Source organism: Pterocles gutturalis, unplaced genomic scaffold (assembly GCF_000699245.1).
Source record: "Pterocles gutturalis isolate BGI_N339 unplaced genomic scaffold, ASM69924v1 scaffold16997, whole genome shotgun sequence".
Lineage (NCBI taxonomy): Eukaryota > Metazoa > Chordata > Aves > Pterocliformes > Pteroclidae > Pterocles > Pterocles gutturalis.
Genome location: NW_010113109.1, coordinates 1 through 23,221, shown reverse-complemented (window position 1 = coordinate 23,221; position 23,221 = coordinate 1). Strand labels below are relative to the sequence as shown.

General features: G+C 48.1%; 1 protein-coding gene across 1 annotated transcript in view; it reads right to left on the bottom strand.

Annotated features, from left to right (window-relative positions):
- CFDP1 (craniofacial development protein 1) overlaps positions 1 to 22,688 on the bottom strand; it is a gene marked incomplete at its 5' end in the record, with an annotated part of 65,053 nt that extends 42,365 nt beyond the window's left edge. The window contains 3 exons of the mRNA XM_010074346.1: positions 3,966 to 4,070; positions 20,533 to 20,651; positions 22,466 to 22,688. Coding sequence (XP_010072648.1) covers positions 3,966 to 4,070; positions 20,533 to 20,651; positions 22,466 to 22,688 — 447 coding nt within the window. The remainder of the gene's footprint in view (positions 1 to 3,965; positions 4,071 to 20,532; positions 20,652 to 22,465) is intronic.
- Between the last annotated feature and the right edge of the window lie 533 nt (positions 22,689 to 23,221).

Here is a 23,221-nt window from a genome sequence, read left to right as displayed (position 1 = left end):
TCAAAGGCAAATTTTACTCTGTTTATACCAGCCTACAAGGCATGAAAAGGCCCAGGAGGTCACACAGCCACCACTATAATTTCAGGCAGGATCAAACAGAAAGGCAACAGCTGGGCTGAGTGAGCAAGTCCACGTTTAATTACAAATGGTTTTGGTAATAAGCAAAGGCAAGAACAAAGCCAGTGAAAAACCTCCCTTTTTCTTCCTGGCTCTTGTTCAGGCTGTGTAGAGACAGCTGCCTAGAGGAGACAGACAGCTGCCTAGAGGAGATCCTCAAATAAGATCCACCAACCATTTTTTTTTCTTATTTTCAAGCCTGCCACAGCAGCAGCATTCCCTGTGCAACGCCGCTGTGCTTTGACAAGCGGCAAGGACTGATGGGCAGATTGCAGCCGCTCACGCCGAGGGCCTGGGTCTGTGCAGGTATTTCCCAGCCTGTAGCTCAACCCCCCTGTTGTGTCTCAAGTCCCACGTGCACCAGTACCCGCAAGACAGTCATCCTGTAGTAGGCTGCGTGGAGGATTTCATTTGCTTTAACATCATCCTTTGAGTATGGAGTGGTGTTGCAAACCAGGATTACTAGTGCAGAGGATGATGGACCCACCTCATAGGTCCCGCCTGACCTGGAGAGGGGGCAGAAAGCAGCTCTCAGAGGTCCAGCAATGCCCACAGAGCTGACTGACCCCTCCATCAGGTCATTTACATTTACAGCCAGGAGCTACTCTTGCTGCTCCCAAAGGCCCAGGAGCCCAGTAAGGATAGGGTCCCAAAACACCCCGACAGGCAAGAGGCTTTGCGGGGTGGGTGGAGGGCTGTTTCTGAATGCCGGGAACCTTACACCCGCTTTTTGTGAGAGCAAATTAGAAGGGATCAGTGGATCCGCTCATCACATCTGATACCTGTGACAGCATCAGTGAGAGCCCAACACAACCTACGAGCGCTATGGAAACATTGCTGGAAGAGAGCACCAACCCAAACCCCTCCAACCAACCGCTACTCACTGCCAACAGACCACTGCCTTGCTGGGTGTCACAGGGGGACACGATGGGAATAATGGGAAGGCTGGGAAACCATCACATCCCTGGGAACCAAGGGCTTCTGACCTTTCTAGCAAACCCTGCAGAGAGAACTGGGTGGGATGTTTTGTACTCCTGGCTTTAATTACAGCCGAGTGTTTAAGTTATTCTCCTCCAACCACCCCCATGTCCCTTACAAGCACAAATCGAGCTTTTTATAGCACATCCGGTATGGATGTTAAACACATTCAGGAAATGCACTTTCAGCCCCAAACATCCCTTCCCCTGGACCAGTTAGGCTGCAAGGGTTTGTAGCGTGGAGATGTGGAACCGGATGTTTGGTTTTGAGACCACTGCTTTCCTGGATTACTTCTGCCTGTTTAGAGAAGGGAAATTAAATAAATTCACGGTAGGCTGGTTGCATCCAGAAATAATGCAAGCTGCTTGCAAGGTGAAGAAAGAAAGGCCAGATGGAGAGGCCACTCTTAGCTGCTCAAATCCCCTGTGCACAGGGCAAGGCTCTTTTTCTTTTAATTTTATTTTTTTAAATAGCTGAGAAAGCTCCTGGGGGCTGACAATGGCTCATGGCACAGTGGGTGTCCACGGGCATGTCTAGGATCCTGAATTTCATGTTTTTCAGTGCCTTCTAGGGATCCTGACACAGACTGGGGCTCTCCTGTAACACACAAGGGAGAAATGCACCCTCTCCCCCAAAATTTGTATTTTAAGTAGTCCAAGGGCACCAGCAAAGAAGCATCAGGCTACACCAGGCTCCATTGGTCCCCAGGTGCTGCTCTGGCATGTCACAAAGGCTTGTGGCTCCTTGCTCCAGCGAAGAAGGGCTTGGACAATAGCTTGGCTCCAAGTCTAAAACCTGACCTTTATGATTTTCTTAACATAAAGGACTTGCCTCTGGCTTTAAGGAACACTGCAAACCTGTTAGCGATCTTCTCACCTGAAAATACCCTGGCTGACTTCCCAGCTGGAAGCACCCTCCTAAGCCCAAAGGCAAGCGTGTTTGGTGGCAGTCTCAGGGACCATCCCAAGGTAGAAAACTCCCTGGAGCACTCTCAGCCCAGAGGGCACACACTGGCCAGGCTGACCTAGACAGTCTCCTGCTAAACCCTCAAGAGCACTGGGTTGTTCCACACATTGATCTAAACACCACTGCTACACCTCTGCCGTAGTGTCACTGCACACAACCAGGATATTCCGCAGCAGGTTGTCAAAGGGAAGGCACGCAGGGCTGCACTGCAGCAGGGTTTGCTGCTCTGAAGGAAGGCAAGACATAAAAGCCCAGGGTATTTTTCTCCTCCCTTCCCCACAGCCAGGCTACCCCACATTCTGGACAGGCAACTGTCAGCAGGGCATCACACAACAGCAAGCTGAACGACGACCTAATTAAGCTGCTTCCAAAATAATCACACTAGTGAAAAGTTAAAGGAGTCCTTGAACTCATTATTTCTGATATTGATTTTTATTCCATTTTTTCCATATTTGATGTGGATTCTTCACTTTAAGCAGAATTAACTCAAACTGGACTCTATTTCTCCTGAGTGATCAGAGCTCCAGCACAAGCAACCATGCACCTCGGGAATGACTAGATGCAGGTCCACTGGCCATCCACCTCCTCCCCCGGGCCAGCAAGGTACAGGAGGAAACACGGATCCCAGCAAGCAGGAAGGCGAGCAGCCCGTGGGGCTTTCCCAGTGGGCTACCAAAGCTGCTTGCACTCAGAGCAGCACAGCATTTGCTGGGGGAACTAGAAGACAGGTTTGAAGACACAGGACCACCAACAGTGTGCACGGCAAGGAGCTGCCCTAGCTCCAGCTGCCACCAGAACCATCTCTGCGGCCGCCCAGACTGAACAAAGAACGCCAGTCCAACTCAAGGCAAGTTTTTCCAGCACAAAGCCCTGCACACAACACTTAGGTTACAATTAACGAGCTCTGCAGGGATGAACCCTTGTGCAGAGTGAACAACAGCAACAAGACCACGCTCATCTATGCATTCATTCATCTCAGGGAACAGCAGCTGTCAGGAGTCACACACACACACAAACTATGCCTTCACTACCCTCATCTAACTGCAAGCTATGCAACACTTAGCTGGAAAAAGGAGTGACAATCCAGCTGCAGCAACTGAATACAGCCTATCCCAGGAAAAGGCAGCCTTAACTCACACTGGAGAATTGCCCTTCAGCAGATGGGAAGGACAACATATTTATTTGATGGGTCTTGTTTCTATGTGACCAAATCGTACGCAGCTTATGTCTTTCAAATAAAAATGCAAATGACTTCCTTAAATAAAAATCATTGCTGGAACACAGAAGCATCTCCTCTATTCCCGAGGAGCGGGTGATCTCCCAAGCTCATCAAGAACCACAGAGTGGGCACATCAGATGCACAGGGGACCTGACCTCTTAGTATCTTTGACAAGCATTATGATAATCTCAGAATTAGGTGGTAGAGCTTGAACAGAAAGTGACAAATCCACACTGAAATGATACTAGAGAACAACGAGTCAAAAGCATCTCTCATTTAAATGCTCCCCGAAAGCTGGTAAGAGGCCCAGCTTGTCATGGCTTTTCATGGTCCTGAGAAGCACCTTCCAAAGGAACTGCAGGCAATCTCAGGCATGTTCCTTGGCTACCTGCAGTTTCATCAGGCTGCTCAAGCTAATCAAAACAATAGTTCCTTACTAGGATGAATGATTTATGAGGATTGAGAAATTCAAGCCTGAATGTACAAAGTGAGTCACTGGGACTCATGGGTTGATTCCCCCGCTTCCCCTCCACCCCAAATCCTTCCAGGCCTAGTCTTGCTCCCACTGAAATCCTGCAGAAATCAAATAGCCATTAGCTTAAATACTGCAGAGCCAGTATTATCGGCTTGAGTGCTGTCTTTCTCACTTAGGATCTGTACCTGGGCAGGGAAACCACAGACTCACCCAGAGACGGTCGGGAGGGAAGCTGGAGCTGCCGACTGCCATTTCTCTTGCTGCTTCAGAAAAGATTTAGCTTCTTTTGAGGTCGAGTCCACTTCTTTAGTCACTCTGTTAGAAGAAAAGAGACAAAGCAGAGGGTAAGGAAGAGCTGTACTCCCAACAGCAAAACCAAAGATCCAGCAAGGAAACACAGAAAACAGGTACAGGAGTCCCCATACCACCTGCACAGAGATCCCCTCCCTCCGCTGCAACCTGAAGAACTTGCATCTTGTTAAGATTTCATTCTGGTGACAAACCCTCTATATTCATGGCAGAAAAAAGGAAAAGAGTAGCTAATTAGAGCGGGGGGAGGAGGGTTGTGGTTTTTTTCTTCAAACAAACAGGAATGCTTATTCATTCAAACAGGCCTGCCTCACTAGCAGCTACTAAATGCTCTGCTCGGGTCACCGGGGGCAATTCCAGGCTCTTAATTTCCTCATTTGTTGGTCAGTGAGGCAGCTCTTCTGCCACAGCTGTTCTGCCACCCACGGCACACGGGCTTGGCAACATCTGCAACCCAAACCAGAGCACGGAAACTGGCGCCGGGGATGGGGAACGGGAGAGAAAGCTCTGACAAAGCAGAACGCAGAAATTTGCTCTCGTTTTCTAGTTACTTTCTGTTTGAGGCCCTGAGGGTGCAAAATATTGAACTTCAAAAAATTATAAATCAATATGGCACCTACAGCAGGGAATGAATTACAAACATGAGAAAGAATCTCTAGAAAACCACTCAATAATTAATTGTTAGAAAACCCCAGCCACTTCAGCCCCCTCATTTACAATGACCTGCCTCCAGCAACAGCTTTGCACGCTCTCAGTAGCCCTTCATGAGGTTGCCCCGGTTTGCCAAGCTAACCATTTTGCTCCCTTGGAGCACAAGCCTGTGAGCACGTCGGGAGCCCTGCAGGTCTCTGGGCACAGAGGCAGGGTGACCCTAGCCCCGAAGGCACGCTCCTCCATCCCTCCCTCTGGCTTCATCTGCTGCCAGCACGGGTGGGCAGGCTTGTCCCTGGTCTGGAGCACGTGACAATGAGAGGCTGAAAGCCTCGTGGCTCACAGGATCTGCCCTGGTTACAAGTCAGGCTAATTGCTGCTTGCCTCCTACCCATGCAAGCCAACGGCTGTTGCAGAGGGAGTCAGGCACCAAAGCATTCAGCCGGGGTAGTAACTCTGCAACCTCCACGTGGAAACTGGCTGCAGGGCTCTGGATGAGGATGGAGAAGCCCCAGGAGCTGCAAACTCAGCTAGACTGCTGCTGGGCTGGCGGCGAGGAAAGGGCTGTGGAGTTATTTGTTAAGCCCAGAGGCCTCAGTGACCTGAAATCCCACTTGCACAGAACCAGTGCATGCACGTCCCCGTCCTGACAGTGAATCAGCATCTGAAGCAGGAAGGGAAACTGTTGCTCTTCCTTCTCCACAGACTGCAAATACAGTGGAAAAGGCACATTCAGAAATAAGAATAAATTCTTGTGCTGTAACACCTCCTGCCCAGCCTTGTTCTGCCAGCGCAGGAGGAGATTAACCCCGTTTCCCCCCCTGCACTGTCACATGCCTTTCAAACCAGCGGCAGTCATGTGGATAGAGACAAATCCCACATTATTAATATTTAGAAGTGTTCGCTGATCAGATTGGAAAGGAGTGGGGTGGGAAAAGGGGAAAAGCAGCTCAGGAAAAAACAAAAGCCTTTCTACAGCATCATCACAACTTAGGACATCCCAAACACACCATCCAGCCACAGCTAGAGCCCTCAGCAACAATGGGCACATCCTGCAGCACTCAGACATTACTCTACATCCATGGATCTTCTTCAACAGAATAAACTCTGTGTCTTCACGCAGCAATTAGCCAGAACTCCCCTCAGAGCTCCCCCTGCAACCACGAGGGCTGGGTTCAGATTAACACAATCACACAGCCTATTTATTTTCAAACAGCATCCAGAGAGCCGGCTCTGTCCCCAGCACCATTTCTCCTGCACTCTGCAGCGCTGGCTCCCGGCACAGTCCCCCTCCTCCTGTCACCCCGCTGCACTCTTGTGCCATCAGGGTCCACCCCCAGCACATGTGCTGTCGTGAGAAACATCAGGCAGACCTCAAGCACGCAGGATTTTCAGAGGTGTAGCATAAAAACCACACACCCTGGAAAATAAATCCCCTCTGCACTGGTGTTGAGCCAGCCACAGGACCTGCTCCTGGGTTAGATCCTAGCCGTTAAACCCTGCACGCTCCTGGGACTTGAAGAGAGAGGACCAAGAGGTGGCAGGGGTTGGGAAAGGAAGCAGAGGTCGCAGAGAGCATGCCTGGACGTTAACTCTGCTTGTTGTGCTACGAGATGACAGCTCAGTTCAGCTCCCACAGACCTCCAGGAATCCGGCAGTTCAACAGCTTACAGGATCTGGACACGCACCATGGGGAACGGGTCTTCAAAGCCTGTGGCACCGCTAGGATCTGAACACAGGGCTCTTTGGGCTTGACCTCACGGCTACCTTCAGTCTTCTCCAACCCAGAGACAAAACTGAACGACATCCGTCCCACTCGCTGAGGTAAAGGAAGGCACGAACCTAAGACAGGCATCAAAAACGGCTCCAGGGATTTGCCACCCTGCAGTCAGAGTCAGCACGCTATGGCTGGACCAGCACTGCCAGCACAGCTCTGGGAGCAGGAAGGTGGTCAGTCCCAGAAAGGGTGAGAAAAGAGAAACCTCCAGCTGCTGAGGCCCCTGGCCATCGTGCGCAGGGAGGGCCTGGCACAGCCCTTCAATGACAGCCCCTTCGGCACCAAAGCAATCCCTTTGCCACCCAGGGACACAGGTGGGCTCACTACCAAGGGATTACTGACGCTTTGATCTTGCTTTCTCCACTACCTCAGGGTACCAGGAGCAGTGACTGGGCACAGAATACAACACTTTGTTCTATTTTTTTGCCCCTTTGGCCTGCCAGCAGCTGCTCTAGAGTATTTTTTTGAAGTTGCCTGCTGTAGCAACTCAGCTGCTAAGCTGTGGGCAACCTGTTCCACCAGGACTGCCCAGCTGGGGACAGAGGAACACATCAGAAATGTCATTAAAAGTGACCTTTCAAGGCAATTCCATCATAAGACCCACTGATTGCCTCAGAAACTGAAACAAAAGCAGCTCTGAGGCAGGCTGCTGCTGGGCTGATGCCAGCTGCAACTCCTGGACCACTCCAACAGGAACGACAAAAGAATATTAAAGGGCTTTACAAGGTATTAATTGAGGTTTTGCACATTTCAACCTTTCCCCCATCTCAGGCCAGGAAGGAGAATAATCCTCTGGTCTGTATTATTATGGGAGACAATAACTCTCCACGTAGAAACCAAAACACTTCTTGTTCTTCACAGGGAGAAATGGGAGCCATTAATCCAGCTGGAAGAAATCACAGTCATTACTAAGGAAAATTACAAGACCTTTCACTTTTAAATACTTGATAAATAACTATTTGCCTGACTGTTTACTGGGATGCTATTCACACATTGTAATCTAGGAATAAACATGAACACAAGTATATTGTCAGCAATAAAACCAGTAGCTGGTGTCTCTCCTACTTGCAGACCCTGTAATTGACACACAAACCCACTCTCATCACTTTCCCATAAAGATTTCATTACAGTGCTATGCTATTCAATTGCATAATAAGACTTCCAAAATGTATAAGAGTTATTAATTTTTTGGACCATGCTAGAGCCTGGGAGCACAGATGACACTACTGTACAAGGTGATGTGCAACTGTAAAACAGAAAAGTCTTCCATATTTAAAAGTTATTCTAAGGAAAACACACGAGAAACTAGATCACGAAGTGCCTCTAACACTTAGAGATGTCCTCCTTAGGACCCTCCATCTCTGAACCAAGCTCAAAGCAGTACCCAAGCGTGTAAGCGTACCCATACCCACCCCGCCTGCTGCTTTGGTGCCCAGCTGTGGGTACATTACTTCCAGCTTCCACCAAAGAACTTGGTCACCCTTCCCTTTACATTTCCCAACTGAGCTGCTGCAACCTCTGTGCATGGAAAAGGCCCCAGTTATGTATGCTGGGCACCAAACCACACAAAGACAATGCACATGCTGTCACGGGCTGTCCCAGAAGTCGCTCCACAAAGCACTCACAGTACGGAACTATAGCATCCTAATTTAAGAACAAGTCTGATCTGCTCCCAGCAGTGACCTTAGCCACAGAAGCAGCTAAAAGGAGCAGGAATACAGGCTAAAATGAGCACTGCATTCACACAGCTCATCTGCAAGAGGGGCTTAAAACCAAATTTTCATGCTTCAGTGCAGTGGCAGAGTAAGTCTAATACACCCACTTTTCTCCTGTGTTCTGGTCTTTACACCAGGTGCAAAGTTACCAGGTGTGAAGAGGAGGGGCCCAATCCATCCCCATCATCCCACTCCTGCTACCATGGCCCAGCACAACACCCACACCCCGGGATTCACCCCAGTGCAGATGTCAGGTGCCTCTACTCTAGCACAGCCAAAGCCAGTCCTGTTTGCAAGAAACAGTACTAACAGAAGGGATGCCAAGGGTGCGGTGTGTCAGGAAAGTGCCCAGATCAGCAGTGAGCAGCAAGGTGCCCTAAGAGCCTTTACACAAGTGCATGAGCAGAGCCACGTCCTTGCAAGGAGGGGAAAAGGAGGCAAGGTCTCAGAGGCAGGATAGGCAAAGCTGGGAAAGACAAAGAGCCACATCAGGAAGGCTTGCAGGCTTCTGTCCATAGTCTGCAGTGTAATAGCAACCCTACACATCCCAAGTGCCAAAATCCCTCCAACTTACACCCAGGTGTAAGTTGCACTCTCCTCATCAGAATCCTGCTGCACATCAGGCTGAGAAAACATATGTTAGTATCTGGGCATAAGGGGACTTGGTACCTTTGTGCTCCTGCAGTTAGAGATATTAACTATCTTCCCAGCTCCATCTCCCCTGATCTCTGAAAGGGAGAGCAAGAGTGGAAGCTCTGCAAAGTGCCAGCTCTGTACCCCTCATACTCAGGACACTCAGTCCTCACTTGGGAAACCTGCCCCAGTTTAGACCTGACACAATTATAAAACTTTCCACACAATCTTAATGTTGTTAGCTCTGGGGAATCACAGACCAAGGCAGGGGAAAATGAGGCTAATTATCCTTGTTCAATATTCCCCAGCTGTGCCTGGTCTCATTAAGTAGTTCTCCAGCTTTCTGGAATGATCACTTGAGGAGCAAGCAACACTCATCTACAGGGCTCTGTAAAAAATCTAATCCCTTCGGAGTCAAGAGGAATATTTTGTCTAAATATTTTTTCTGTGGACTCGTGTGCTTGAGCTGCCATGTTCTGGGTGCCTTCCACAGACAGATGCACTGCACCAGAGCAGGTGCTCCAGCCTGCAAGATCCTGAAGCTGCAGGAGTGCACATGTTCAGCACCTTCCAGGAGAGGAAGCCTCCAGGCCACATCTGCCTACACACTATGTATTTATTTTATGCTGGACTACCTAGTGTAAAGCAAACAGAAATAAAATTAACAGGTCCCCATAACTTTTCTAATTTCAAAGTAAAACATTAGTTTTCTCCCTCTCAGATAAAAATCAGCATTTTCCAAACCTCACTCTTCAAACCAGGTGGGAGAAGCCATTCCCTGGGAAACGGAGCCTATTCCTTGAAGCAAGGCAGACAAGACCAGGCTGGAGTGACTGATAATTTTGTGGGCTGCCTATCTGCACAGAAGCTGCTGGCTGGTTTTTAAAAAGAAACAGATCTGATGAGAGCTCTCCTGGAGTCAGCTGAGGGCCAAGCTGCCTGCCTGGTGCTGCTCCTCGCAGCAGGCACGCGCTGCTATCCAAGCAGTCTGCCCAAGCTGCACCTCAAACCAATTCCACTGAAAACAAGCAGAGATGAATGGCATTTTAACATCAATAATGCATCAAAAGTGCTTTTGGACATCCACGTCCTAACCTTGTACACCCTGAAGGAAACAGCCGATTTTCCATCATCTCCTGTATGACAAAGACTCTGTGACAGACATAAAGAAAACATACGGACAGTGCTGCCATCCGAGATGCTGACCAAGCTGTCAGGCCCCTTTTGGGCTTCTGCTTCCACCAGAAGCTCTCTAAATCCAAAGGGAAGCACTGCTCCAGTTTCCGAGCTCCTGCTGGGGCTTGCAATAGGTAGAGTCCATCAAGCACAGCTGTCTGGAGTAGCTGACCCACAGCCAGGCCACAGGGCTTCACCTCCCTGTTGCCTGATGCTTTATCCATCCCAGTTTTAAGTATCCCCAAGCACCAGGTCTCTGCTTGCTTCTTTGGACTATTCTCTTGGCCAGCCCAATCACACTGCCTCAAAATCAAGACACGCCATTTGCACTTCAGTCTTTGAGGCGTCCCATCATTTCTGTTTGTACCTCCCAAAAGAATTAACTTCAAACTATGGAACACACCACCGAGTTGAGCAATCCAGGTGAACAGGTGCAGGTGCTGTATATGTGATGTACGACAGTCCTCTGACCCTGTTCACCGCAACTTGCAAGGACATTGAAAGCAAGAGAGATCCCTGCAAGCCCACAACTCTCCTTGCTTGCCAAGGTAAGGAGTAGCATAGGTCTCAAGAGCCAGGAGTTCAGAATTCACTTACGGCTATGAACACCGGACATGAAGGTTACACAGATCGCAACAGGAGCCAGCACACATTACAAAGCAAAAGCATCCCTGTGGGGAAAAGGCCAGACTAAGCTTGACTCGGTTTGTAATGTGTTAATGAGATTGTAAGGCAGAGAACAGCTTTGCCTGCCCTTCAGGCTAACACAGAAACCCTCCTGCTTCAGAGTCTCTTAGTTACAGAAGAAAAAAAAAAAAAAATATCCATCTCGCAAGCTGCACTTTCCGGCTGGGGAAACCCCAGGCCCAGGGGCTGCAGAGCAGGCTCTGCCAGCATCTCAGACATCAAAAGCCTCTTCCCGAGCCTGGAGCTGCCAGGAATGAGGCAGCAGCTTGGAAGCAAGGGAAGCATGGCAAGCAGCAAAATGCTGGGACTGGATCTGAGGCTCCTGCAATGAAGGCATCAACAGAAGGATGAAAGACCCCCTTAGTAATAGCAAAAGAGCCCCTGTGAGACCTGAACAGGTCACTAAGCACCTTCTGCCTCCAGATTTTTACAAGTCGGGAAGTTGTCCGAGACCCAGGTACAGAAACAACGTCTCCTCCCTTATCTGCTGGGGAAGGGTGGGGTTCTTAAACATTTCCCCGCTAACTATGCACAACACAAGAAAACACTTGGAAGAACCTGACAGTGGGAGAACGCAGCTGGTCATCCAGTTCCCAAAGCTGATGCAGCGCCAGATACCACAGGTTTGAAAGCCCTAAAAATGCCCAAATTAATCTGGAGGTCAAACCATCATTTTGGAGATGCGTTGAGACTCCTCCCACCTTTGGAGATCCCAGCTGAGCCTTCTCCATCCCACTGATTACCAGCCAAAATGCACAAATGAAACCAGCACACATCATTGCCCTAAAAGCATCGAGCCATACTGGAAGCACAAGATGACTTTCAGGAGGACATCTGCTCAGTCACTTTGGTATTTCAAAAGCATGGTAAGATAAAGGAAGACGACAGGAGTCAACATGTTGGTGAGTGCCAGATAGCACCCTGGACAGAGCTGGCACTGCCGTGTAACGCTTTCCAAGTCACAGCCCCTCTGGGCTTCAGTTTCCTCACCTAAGCAGAAGCCTTCTGCACATCTCCGAATTAAAATCCTGCACAAGAGCTGTTCGCGAGGCCATTCCCCTTCTTGAAGCACATTAAGCAAACCATAACACGATTTACTTCAGAAGCCAGTGCTCTGGCTTAGAGTTCTGCTAGGTCTGCCACACAGCTGATGAAGTTCTGATCTCTGCAGCTGCCTTTGAGCAAGGGAAATGTCCAGCGGGTGAAGCAGCCCACAACACAGCTCCTGCTCACACTTCATGACCTCACCTCTGGGCCACAGCCGTGCCAATCAGCGTTGTACACCATGAGGATTCCCCAAGGAAATCCAGAAGCAGCAGGGAATGGATGCACACAGAGGAAAGGTTATCAAAACGTGCCCTTGAGACCCTTTCATTCTTTTGAAAGGTAACATTTTCACTTACTGACTTACAAAAAAAAAAAAAAAAAGAATAGCTGGTTTTTAAATTGGAAAATGCCAATCTAAACTGTGGATAACCATGTCATCCTCTGACCTCTAAGAATAACAACAGCATAAGGATAGGAGCAGGCTGCTACCTACACTCCATCATATCAAGATCAGCATTTTGGTGCTTGTCTGAAGAAAAGCAACCTGTCACTTTTTAGACTGCCACCTCTATACAGCAGTCACATTGATATTCCATGTAATTCTGGGTGGCTTGATTTGTCTTGTGGTCCCAAAGCATCATCCCCAGGCTCCTACTGCTCAGATTAAATTTCTAGAAAAATTTTAAAAGTCAACGTTTTTGCACTGTGCAAGTCCCATTGAGGAAGTGGTGTGTCACTGGAAAGTGTCTCGAATTAATTTCTCTAGAAGCCCTTAGCCAAGTGGGACTGAGAATAAAACCCTAAGAACATCTAACATCACCAGTCATCAACACGAAACAAAAGTCCTCAGAGAGGCTGGGCTTTGGAGCAGCTTTTCAAGGCGCTACTGAAATTCATTTGTCTGACTTTTCCTAACACTTCCTTGCTACTGCCAGTCAAAGCCATTGCAAAAAGCACACCAGAATACGAGTGGTTTCTTCCTCTGTTCATTGTCTTCCGTATCTAATCTGACAACACCTGTTTACCTCATCTGGTGGAAGCTGTGTATCGCTTGCTATGCACCTGGAAAAAAGGCAGGGCTTTCCTCAGAGAAGACTTCAGGACACAGATTTTGGTCATGCTCCCTTGCCTTCTCACTCACACATACAAGCAACACGGCAAAGGCTTTTGTAAAAAAAGCCTGTATAGACCATGTCACACATGAATCAGCCTAGAGCCGGGATGCACCAGATTACCTACAGCATAACACGAGATGCACACCCAAACTACTGACCTTTCACAACTGTCCTTCACTCAGAATTGCCCAAAACCCCATGAGCACAAAACAGATGACCAAGATTCACATCCAGCAAGAACTGTGAGTATGCTGCCAATACCTCGCTATTATTCATCTGCTGAATTTCCTGAAAAGCATCACACGGTAAGGAGAGAGTTAATGGTCTTACATGTTCTCTCAGTGCTAATTAGCCTAACACATCTGACTGAGCCCTGCCGAGACCGCAGATGGAAAAGTACATGTTTTTAAAATTGCTCTCTGTGCCAGCTCTGAATCCTGAGACTTGTGGGAGTCAATTCCCTGCTCTTTTTTCCCCTTCCAATACCTTAGCTCTATCAGTCTCAGCATTCTCCCCGCTCCTGCCCAGTGCTTGCCAGGAAGAAGCAGAGGGTCTTGCTCAGACAGCTACCTTAACTGGCTTCAAAGCAAAGCAATAAAATCAGAGGTAGTCTCCCAAACTCCTTGGCTTACATCCCCTTTGTTTCCCAACTTTGTCACATTTGGTCAGTCTCAGTTGTCACATAAGGAACAGGAAGGACATTACAGCCACCAAGAAGGAAACCAGAGGCTGAACAAGGACTTTGGAAAGCTCGAGCTGTTCTCATCTGCTTCTCCTGCAGCCATTTCCACCCACTCTCTCCTGAAAAGGGTCAGGATCAAGGGGTGTAAGTTCTGGAAGAGGAGAGCAGATCTGGGGTTAGAGACAGTGAGCAGTTTAGGACATGGGTGCCATTCCTCTATTCAACAAGCACACAGATGAGCTAAGATTAAAAAAAGAAAACCTGTATTTCAGTAATGAGAGGCAGCATCAAGAAATCCCCAAGAAGCAGCACTGTACAGCTGCAGAGTGTATGGTGAGCTCAGCTCTGCTGCGCACAGGTCAGCACTTCTCCTCGCCGCGAGGGAATAAATCAGTCCTTAGCCAGCTCTGCACAGCTCTCCTGAGCAGCTCACCAAGGTGAGCAGTCCAGCAGCCCAGCTAATGACACAGACCAGGCTGAGACCTCACCACCCCACTCAGCCAGGCCTAAGTTAAAGGATGTGTTGTACAAAGATCCACCCTACTGGTCGAGAAAGGGCTTTTACTAGCACAGGCAACCCTGTTGACAAGATCCTGCCCTCAGCCACCTCACTTCACCTTTGCTCCTCCTGCTCAAAAGGTCATGAATTTCACCACCAAAACCTACTGATCCTGGTCCTGACTTAAGGTCCAGGTTAAAGTCCTTAAGTTCCAACTTAAGAACAATCTCCTCTGAACAGTTTTTTTTTTTTGAATCCTTAAGGTAAGGGTAGGCTGAAAACCTGCGAAGCAGCAACACAGAATGAGTAATGAATTTTTTTTCCAGGAACATCCTAGATGATAACCATTTACAAACAGCAACAGATGAAAACTGGATTCTCTTTCACCCCACACTTCAGCTGTGGCAGGTGAAGGCTTTGAGCAACCTGGGCTAGTGGAAGGTGTCCCTGCCCATGGCAGGGGGGTTGGAACTCGATCTTTAAAGGTCCCTTCCAACCTAAACCATTCTGATATACCAACCTCAGCCAGTATAAACCCCAGTAATCACTACAATGATTTCACTTTATAACTATTTGGTTATTAATCGGTTACTTTATGTATCTCTTTAAAGCTTTGTATTTTGCTTTTAAGATGCAACAGCCGCACTGTGAACCATCATCTTCCCTAACCAAGCTCCCCCCTCTCAGCTCTGCTCAGCACACACAGCCAGCACAACTTATTTCCTCACAGCATGGTGGACACACAAATAAAAGCAGTCATACTGCACCGGACCAGAACCAGAGGCTATTCTAAGTCATAAATCTGGTCTCCTACAAGAGTCAACAGCAGGGAGCCCGTATCCAGAGATGGAGTTCATGTCTCACGTAGAACAGCCCCGACAAATTTTTCTGACATGAGTTTGCCCAGTTCCTTCTACGAAACTGTATGAACTTCTAAGTACTCATTATATCCAGCAGCAAGTCCCATACTCAGCATGACGCTGCTTATTGTCCGGTATGTTTGGCACCCGGCCCTTCCTGGTTTTATTTGGTACATGCAGCGCACGAGTGAAGCTTGGATCCCTGGGTATCGAGATCCAGGAGCCCCGGTGAATCAGCAGATGTCATCAACTCCAGCATGCCTCAGTTCTCATATTCCCAAGTGGGGAATAACAGCACTTCTTTAAAAAGTGCTTTGAGATACACGGACAGAAAGTTCTGAAGGAAAGCTAAGGATTTTCCCTCTTTACATTCCTAAAGGCTTCAAGGACTTCAAACACATCAGAGAGCTTTCTGCTCCTTTGTATATACCTCTGGACTAAACGCCTTATTAAAGCCCACCTAAAAGCAATCTATAGAAGCCAACAATATCCGTGGAACTGGGTTATCATCTGTCTCCTGGAACAAGAAAAAAAGACCACCATAAGTCAGGTGATTTTCACGGCTGTGAATTTAAGCTGAGAGCTCTCCCAGTGAGAGCACTGCGCAGGGTTTGCTGCCCCACCAAACATGGGCATTCCAGCACTGAGTTTCAAAGAAACAGTAAGCTTTAATCAGGCAAACACTGAAGAATACTTTCAAAAGCAGCCTGAATTAATCAGGAAACAGGCAGATAAAGATTACCGAGCTCAACCTGAAAAGATGGGCTTCAGTCAAACTCAGCGAAATCTCACCCATCTGCTCAGCCTTCAAATATGAAAATAATCAAAGAGTTCACTGGACAAACGTTTACCTGTTACGCAAGGTCCACAGTAAACCCCTAGCTTCCTGGCTATAAATGCTTCAGGTTCAGGGCTCTGTGGTCTAGCAATTTCTGACATATCAGTAAGAACGATGCCTTTGGCATTTATCAGTGCTCAGCAGGAGGAAGACACGCAGCACGCAAGAAAGTACCGGCTGGATCTTTGCACTCACCCCAGCATCTAGACAGCAGAAGGGAGCACACACTGCAGATGTGGAGAGGAGATCTTGAAACCTCTTCCTAAAACATTTCTACATGGATCCAGGCCCAGCACGCTGCCAGCAGCCATGCAGCTTGCATGACAACTCTGGCCCCCGATGTGGCGAGAAGCCAAGAATTACTCACATCACAGGAACACCTGCCAGACGCGTGAGAGTGCTGAAAGAAACAGGTTCAGAGTGTGCAAGCACAGTGAAGAAGCTCAAGAAAAAAAGCTCAAATGTTAATGCAAAACCTAATCCACAAGTCCTCCAGGAGTCAGAAGCAACTGCCTCCAAGAAGTTAGCTACCTACTGGCAGTGAGGGCTGGGCTGGAAGGGACCACGGTGCTGAGGCCATCGCCCAGCCTGCTGGGAGTTGTTCTGGACTCCAAAAACCAGCAATCCTGGAGAAGGCAGCCTTGGGGGAAGGTAAAGGGAGCTGTGACAGGAGCGCCTGGACAGATTTCAGGAAAAGAGCAAGGCTCTTGCCAGTGAGAGATGGAGAGTGGAGCTCTACTGTGGCCTTCCTTTGGCTTGGCTGCTTTGTTCGTGCAGGTGGGGAGGGGGCCGAGGGTCACTGAAGCAGCACAAGCCTCAGTTTTGCACAACACAACACGACACAACAGCATGGCAACTCTGCAGTACCCGGAAAGCATTCCCACCCAAAGAATAACCTGAGTGTTGGATTTAAATCACACCAAGGAAGCACACACGCACAGAAACACAAAGCTCCGAGTTTCCAGTCCTTCACCTGGCATTTGCAGTGTATGAACACAGCCGCTCGTTCCTGAATCAGCACCTAAGCCAGGCGCCATTACTCCTCTCAGCGCCGTTTGGCCTCCCACAAGCCAAGTGAAGGTTCACAGAAGATGTTTTTAGACTAAAACCTCCTCTTGCTAGCATTCCGTGGCCCCACGTTTCTCTTCCCTCACACACTGTCATGCTGACCACGGCTGACACCACGGGGCTGGGCCAGCTCCACGCACATGAGCTGCCTTCTGCCGCAGTCCTGGACAAAGTCAATTCTCATGGAAGGAGCAGAGAAGAACCATTTTGATATGCTGAGCACAGCAGTGGTTTAAAGAAAGCCAAGGACCACAGTAGTTTGGACTGCCAGAGAGAAAACAAGGCTCTTCATACAGCAATCCCATTTTGCAGTGGATAAACCTTTGCACCAGGGACGCGATTCCCTATTAATGCAACCACGCGTCCTGCATTGTGAGGCAAGTTCATAAACCAGAGGCCTCAAAGGCGTTTCAATCTCCTCTGCTAGTGAGAAATTACTTGAACTTCTATGTAGATGGTGAACTGCCTCTGCAAATTGCTCCCACAGCCCACAATTACAGCCACTTGGGTGACAGTCACCTGCTGCTCCTCATCTATTTAACACCAGGGAGGAATGAAAATCAGACAGAGTCGTCATAACTGGAAAAGACACAAATCGGTTAAAGACTGTTTCTAGTTCGAAGATTCATCAGCTTTGGTTTAACAAGGTAATACTAAATCATGTATCTTATAAAACTAAAAGGCACTATATTTAATTCTTTATTTGGTAACTAGTAATACTCTGAACCTAAAGTTCAGCATTAGCAACCGATACAAGCACAGGCTAATCAAAACGGACACTGAGTGCAACACTAACCTACAGGGGAGCTGACAGCTTGAAGAGGAAGGTCCTTCACTATTCTAGTCTAGCCCTGTAGCTGGAGACTTTTTTCAAGAGACTTCTGCTGCTGCTTCAAACATGCAAGAGAGATTATACCATCTCCTTACAGGAGAAAATAAATTGTTCTGCAACATGAGATCAGGGCTAAATGATCTTCTGTTAAGAGCTTCAACAAGCAGACTGATGAAATTTGTGCCCTGAATCTACCGGTGCTTAAATACTAATGTAAATTCTTCCCAAGCTTTCAAAAGAGCAACACTCGAAAGTAGCCTCAAACCATTTAAAAAGGAAAGCAACAGCGACAGCTCTCTCATTTCAGATCTTTCAGTCCAGAAACGCACACACACAACTACCATGTGTTGGCCTTTGTAACCAACGATTTGCCAGCTGCTTCCCCAGGCAAGGAAGCCAGTGTTTGGTATTCAGAGCATTTGCAGCACTAGGGTTGTGCAAAGACAACCTCCTGCTATTCTAAAGAAAAAGCAGCCCTCTGGCCCTCACCTGCTGCCGCTACAGGAAAGTACCAGGAGCTGTAACTAAGGATAACTCCTTACATTATCCTCCTTACACATTCCTTATGTTGTAACTCCACAGCTAACAGCGTAGCACATTTAGAGATGCAAGATGTAGCCGACAACACAAAAGCTTGAGCTTTGAATATCACAAAAATCAAGGGGGCAAAAAGCATTGAAGGATTTTTCTGTTATCAAAGATCTAAAGAAAGTAGCATGTTGTAACTCTGGCACCAGCAAAAGACAGTCGTCCAGACCTCGCTGCAAACTTTCTGTTGCTGGCTCTGTAACCTCTTGATACAGCAGCTGCTGTAAACAAAAAATACAGTAGCCTTGGTGGTTTGCAGGATTGCAATCTCATTGTCACCCAGGCTCCAGCTCCAGCTCCTGCCTATTTGATCAAAATTTAGTAGAAACTTTTATCAATTCTTTTGCTGTTCCCCAAGGGAAACAGTACAGAGCAGTACAAAGGACCCCAGAAAAGCAACTGGTGCAGAAAAACATGCCTTTATCTAACTTGGAAACTTCTTACTACAGCTATTAAAAAAAACCCTACAGATGAGACAGTGATGTCAAAAGCACAAACTCAGCATCTTAGGAGCCCTGGACAAATTCTGCTCACATAAGGCAAGCCACTTTTTGAAGGACAGAGAAAGATTCCCCAACCCCTCCAACTCATACTACCAATAAAAGCAAGAGCACCACTGGTAAAGCTACTCTGTAACCACCACGCAAAATTGACAATGCCAGAATCAGACCAACATCTGAGTAATTCCATGCTTAAATCAGCATTATCGGGGGCTTCTTTTCATAGACAGGTAAACAAGAAGCTTCAAGGCAGGCATGTTCACTAGCTCCCTACTTCAAAGGGTCCTATACCTAACAAAAAACTGCACAAAAAACATTTTTTTGCACAAGTGGAAGACTCATGTTCTGAAGTTAAGCCTCCAAGGCAAGTTTCCCTGCAATCAACCCCCTCCTTTACGTGACACACTTCTGCACTCCTGTTAGGACATGACACTCGCCTACACCACACAGACAGACATGTCCAGACTTCACCGAAGACTGCATGCCGATTTCACGCGACCCCAAAGCGCCAGGAAGGCAGTTTTGCCATATGCCATCTGATGATACGTCAGAACCCAACGAGGCTTTTGTATGACTGCCCTGCCACCCCAGAGCTTCAGCTGCTCTCACCTGGTAGGGCATTGCATTGGAACCAGAAAAAAAAAAAAAAAACAGGAAAATCGGGGACAAACAAGGTGGGTTCTGAGGAGAGGAGCATGCATCAGAAGACAAAATTCTGTCTGTAATTCTGCTACAGATTTTTATCTGTCCAGGGGAAAGAGCTAGCCTTTCCTTCGGAGAAAGGGTATGTTAGACACTCTCTCAGAAAAGCTGCAGGTGTACAGTTCTTTGCCATTTCACACATGAATGTTCCTACAGCCTGGATTGTGCAGGGAAATAGGAAAGTCACTGCTGTGACTCACGGCTCTCCTCAGATTTTTCAAACAGCTCAGGCAGCAGTGCTGACATGAAAAGCAAGAGCAGCGGAAAACCCTCTCGGCTTCCTCCTCCAGATTTAGGCAGCGCGGTTGTTACTGCTGGGAACTGCTGCCCTCTGCTGTCACACAAAATACAGGTGAAATTCCCATCTGACAAAACCAGCTACATGTTAAATACACCATGGTAATAACCACAAGGTCACAGGGCATTCCCATTTCAAGTGCGTTCACCCAGGCCCCTCAGTTCTGGTCTTACACTCGCCCCTTTGTGCACCACATCCCGAGGGGCATCTTGCAAGCCAAACTCAGCCTCAAGGATGATTTTTACCTAGCCCACCACCTTTGAGGCAGCTCTTTCAGAGGTAAAAGCACTCAGCTATTAGTCTGTTCGGCAAAACACCTCATACTGTCTGCAGATCTTTGTGGTGGGTTGTGCACATCACCCGGGAAAGTGCCAGCAAACGTCCTGCCCCCAGACAGGACTTGGACTAGACCGAAGGAATAAAATACATCACTGTCATCCCTGTGGGGCCATATGTGGTTCTCTCCTTGTCTCCACCTTCACAGTGGCAGTGCCACCAGGCAGCTTTGCCAATCATTTCAAACACTGCCCAGACGGGGAAGCCGATGTGAATTTACAGGCATATTTTGAAGCTGAGCAAAGATTGAGGTCTGCGTATAGGGATTCTCTGCAGCCCTCAGGCAGAAAAATCCTGGCTTCGTTTTCCTTGAGGTCTGTCTGTGCCCATGATCAAAAAAACAAGTGTGAAGGAAAAAGGAGAAGATACACCATGCTTCACAGCACATCTCCAGCCTGCCAGCAGCAGAGCGGCACCCAATTTGCTCTGAGCCCGCAGCAGACACATCACACCTGCCAGCTTACCTGACTTCCTCACCAGCGAAATCAAACACTTTGGTGATTGTCACTTTTCCTGAATCTTTTGGCTTCTCAGACTCTTTTGGTTTCTCCTGAAGCTTCTTCCCGCTCTTTTCTTCTTCAGCCTGTGAAACACAGGAAAGAGCAAAACAATGCATTTGTGGAGCCAAGCCAAATTATCACTCCAGGGGGCCAAGGACCCTACACAGAGCTCAGGTAGCACTGCAATTTAGGCTGGCTGGTCAAAGCAAGTCACCCATGGATGAGAAAAAGGAAAAAAACACCCCTGCCACAAGAAGGAAATTCCTTGCTTTGGTTTCAGGCTCTCATTGGAGCCTAAGGATGACAAAAGACCCAAAAAAAGAAGTGAAATTGTAATGAAATGGAGGAAGAAGCAAGAACACACTGTGTGGTTCACACAGCAAGCAAAAGCCTGAACACTCAGTTCTCCCAAACTAAGCACCACCAGGCAGTAAAGCTGCCAAGGTGGATTACACTGAAGTATGTTTATTTTTACTCAAGAATATAGAACAACACAACCCATCAGCAGGAGAAGCAAGGCTGATCTTCACAGAGAACCCTGAAGATATTAAGCTGCTTGTTAATAACATCTACTTAGTCTGAGAGGGAAATATCTTTATCAAGCAATTTGTCAACAGCACCTCTTCATTTACTCAGTCATAACTACAGCTTTTAACAGCGTACATAAAAGAGCCAAGGACTCTACAAATAATCAAAATGAAACCCAAAATTCTTTCTCTAAATCAAACACACACTGCAGAGATCTTCAAGCAGACAACTTAAATCCAAATTAAGAAATTCACAAAGACAACAGAGGAACTGCATCTCTCCATAAATTATTCCAGGCTATGGAGGAACTTCCAAAAAACAGTCATGTTTTAGCGATCTGCCCATAAAAGTAGAATTGCTCAGAAGAGAACTTTTCCTCTCTTCTTCTCTCTAATTCTACCTGTAACCATCTCAGCTGCTCAGCCAGCTTCAACTGAGGTGGAGACAAGCAGGAGGGCTCAGACAAAAAGAACTCTTCCTCTAAAAGCTGTAAGCAAGTTCTGCAACCTTCCAACAGTCATAGAAAGAAGTTTCACACACTGAGAACTGTACTGGCCAGGCAACACCAACTCAAGAGCCCAGACTTTTGTTACAAAGTACTTTTTTGTCTGACTGCCCAGAAAAAAAAAAAAGACAATTCTAGCAACAGAGAATGAGCTTTGGTAGCTTCTTCCCTTCTACCACCTTCCATGTGAAAGGTTCTGCAAGGGAAATACATGCATTTGGTTTTATTAAGAACCAAATCCTTTTAACCAGCTGATTACACACAGAATTCTCTCTCCAGAAAACCTCTGCAGACAGAAAGCAAGAGCACGTTAATAGGGTTTATAAAGGAAACTAGAGAAAGCTAGATTCATTCTTGTTACAAACATCCATGCCAACATGCATCATCTTCCAGACCCCTCCACTGGACGAAGACTAAGGGCAAGGCCCAGAGATGTCAGCACAGGTCTCCTCTGTTTCCCCTCACACACACACAGAGTCTCCATGTTCTGAGCATCAGGACAGGCACAAGCCTCAGGACAGGGCTGTGTCCACAAACACAGCTCAGACCGAAGCCCACTGTGCTGCTCCTATGTCACAATCCAGGACCAAGAGGAGATGCCAGCAGGGCTCTGGGGCACACTCCGAGACGCTGACGAGCAGCTCTGAAAGCAGCAGCATCAGATCACAGACCTCCCCAGCTGGAAGCGAACCAGGAGCTTGGTTTGCCCCATGATGGGGCTCCAGGCTTCCAAACAGATGGGGCAGGGGTGAACCCAGCCTCTTCCCAGCTCTAATATTTGGTACCAGCTAGAAATGACACTCTGTGCTCTAAAGCTTCAGGCCCTTCCCACACTCCTTGGGCGAAGGCCCAGGCCTCCGTTACCTTCTTAGCTTGTGTCACTTGCGTGGCAGCCACCGCTCTGGGTTTCTGTCCCACATCACTAAGGAAACTGGCCCAAAGAGCATCCTCTTTCTTTTTTTCTTCTTCTTCTCTGTTTCTTTCCACCTGTTCTATATTATCCACTTCCTCTTCCTCCTCATTCTGTGGGGCCTTTTCTTCCTCTTTCTCATCTGGCTCCAGCGAGAGACCGCTTTTCTTCCTCTTCCTGGAAGCAGATGCCAAAAAAAAAAATTACATACCGAGGTGCTGTGACCCTATTCCCCCTATTCCAGAGCTGAACCATAAGCACAGGTGAAGCAACAGAGTATTTTATATTCTCGCTATCACATACTACCTGGGAGGTTTCCCCTGATCTTGGGGATGAAGCTTGGGGATGAGAAGACACTGCTGTTCACCAGGCACGGGCAGACGGGAGCAGGCAGACCCTGAAGCAGCCTGGCACACGCGTGGGTGTCTGCCAGCATATAACAGACCCCGGGGCACTCAGGGACCGCGAGCGGAGGATATTTGAAATAACCTGAACCCACGCGGCACCGGGAGGTGTTTCCTCAGCAAAAAGGCTCATTAACAGAAAACCAGCTGGCGCCCGGGGAGGGTTTACCGGCCCCGGCCCCTTCCAGCCCGGGGACCTCTGCCGTTAAACCGGATGGAAGGAAAGTATTTCCCAGCCCTCAGCGCGGCGGAACGAGCACCGGCGGAGGCGGTTCCGGGCCGGGCCGCACCGGTTCTCCCCACCCC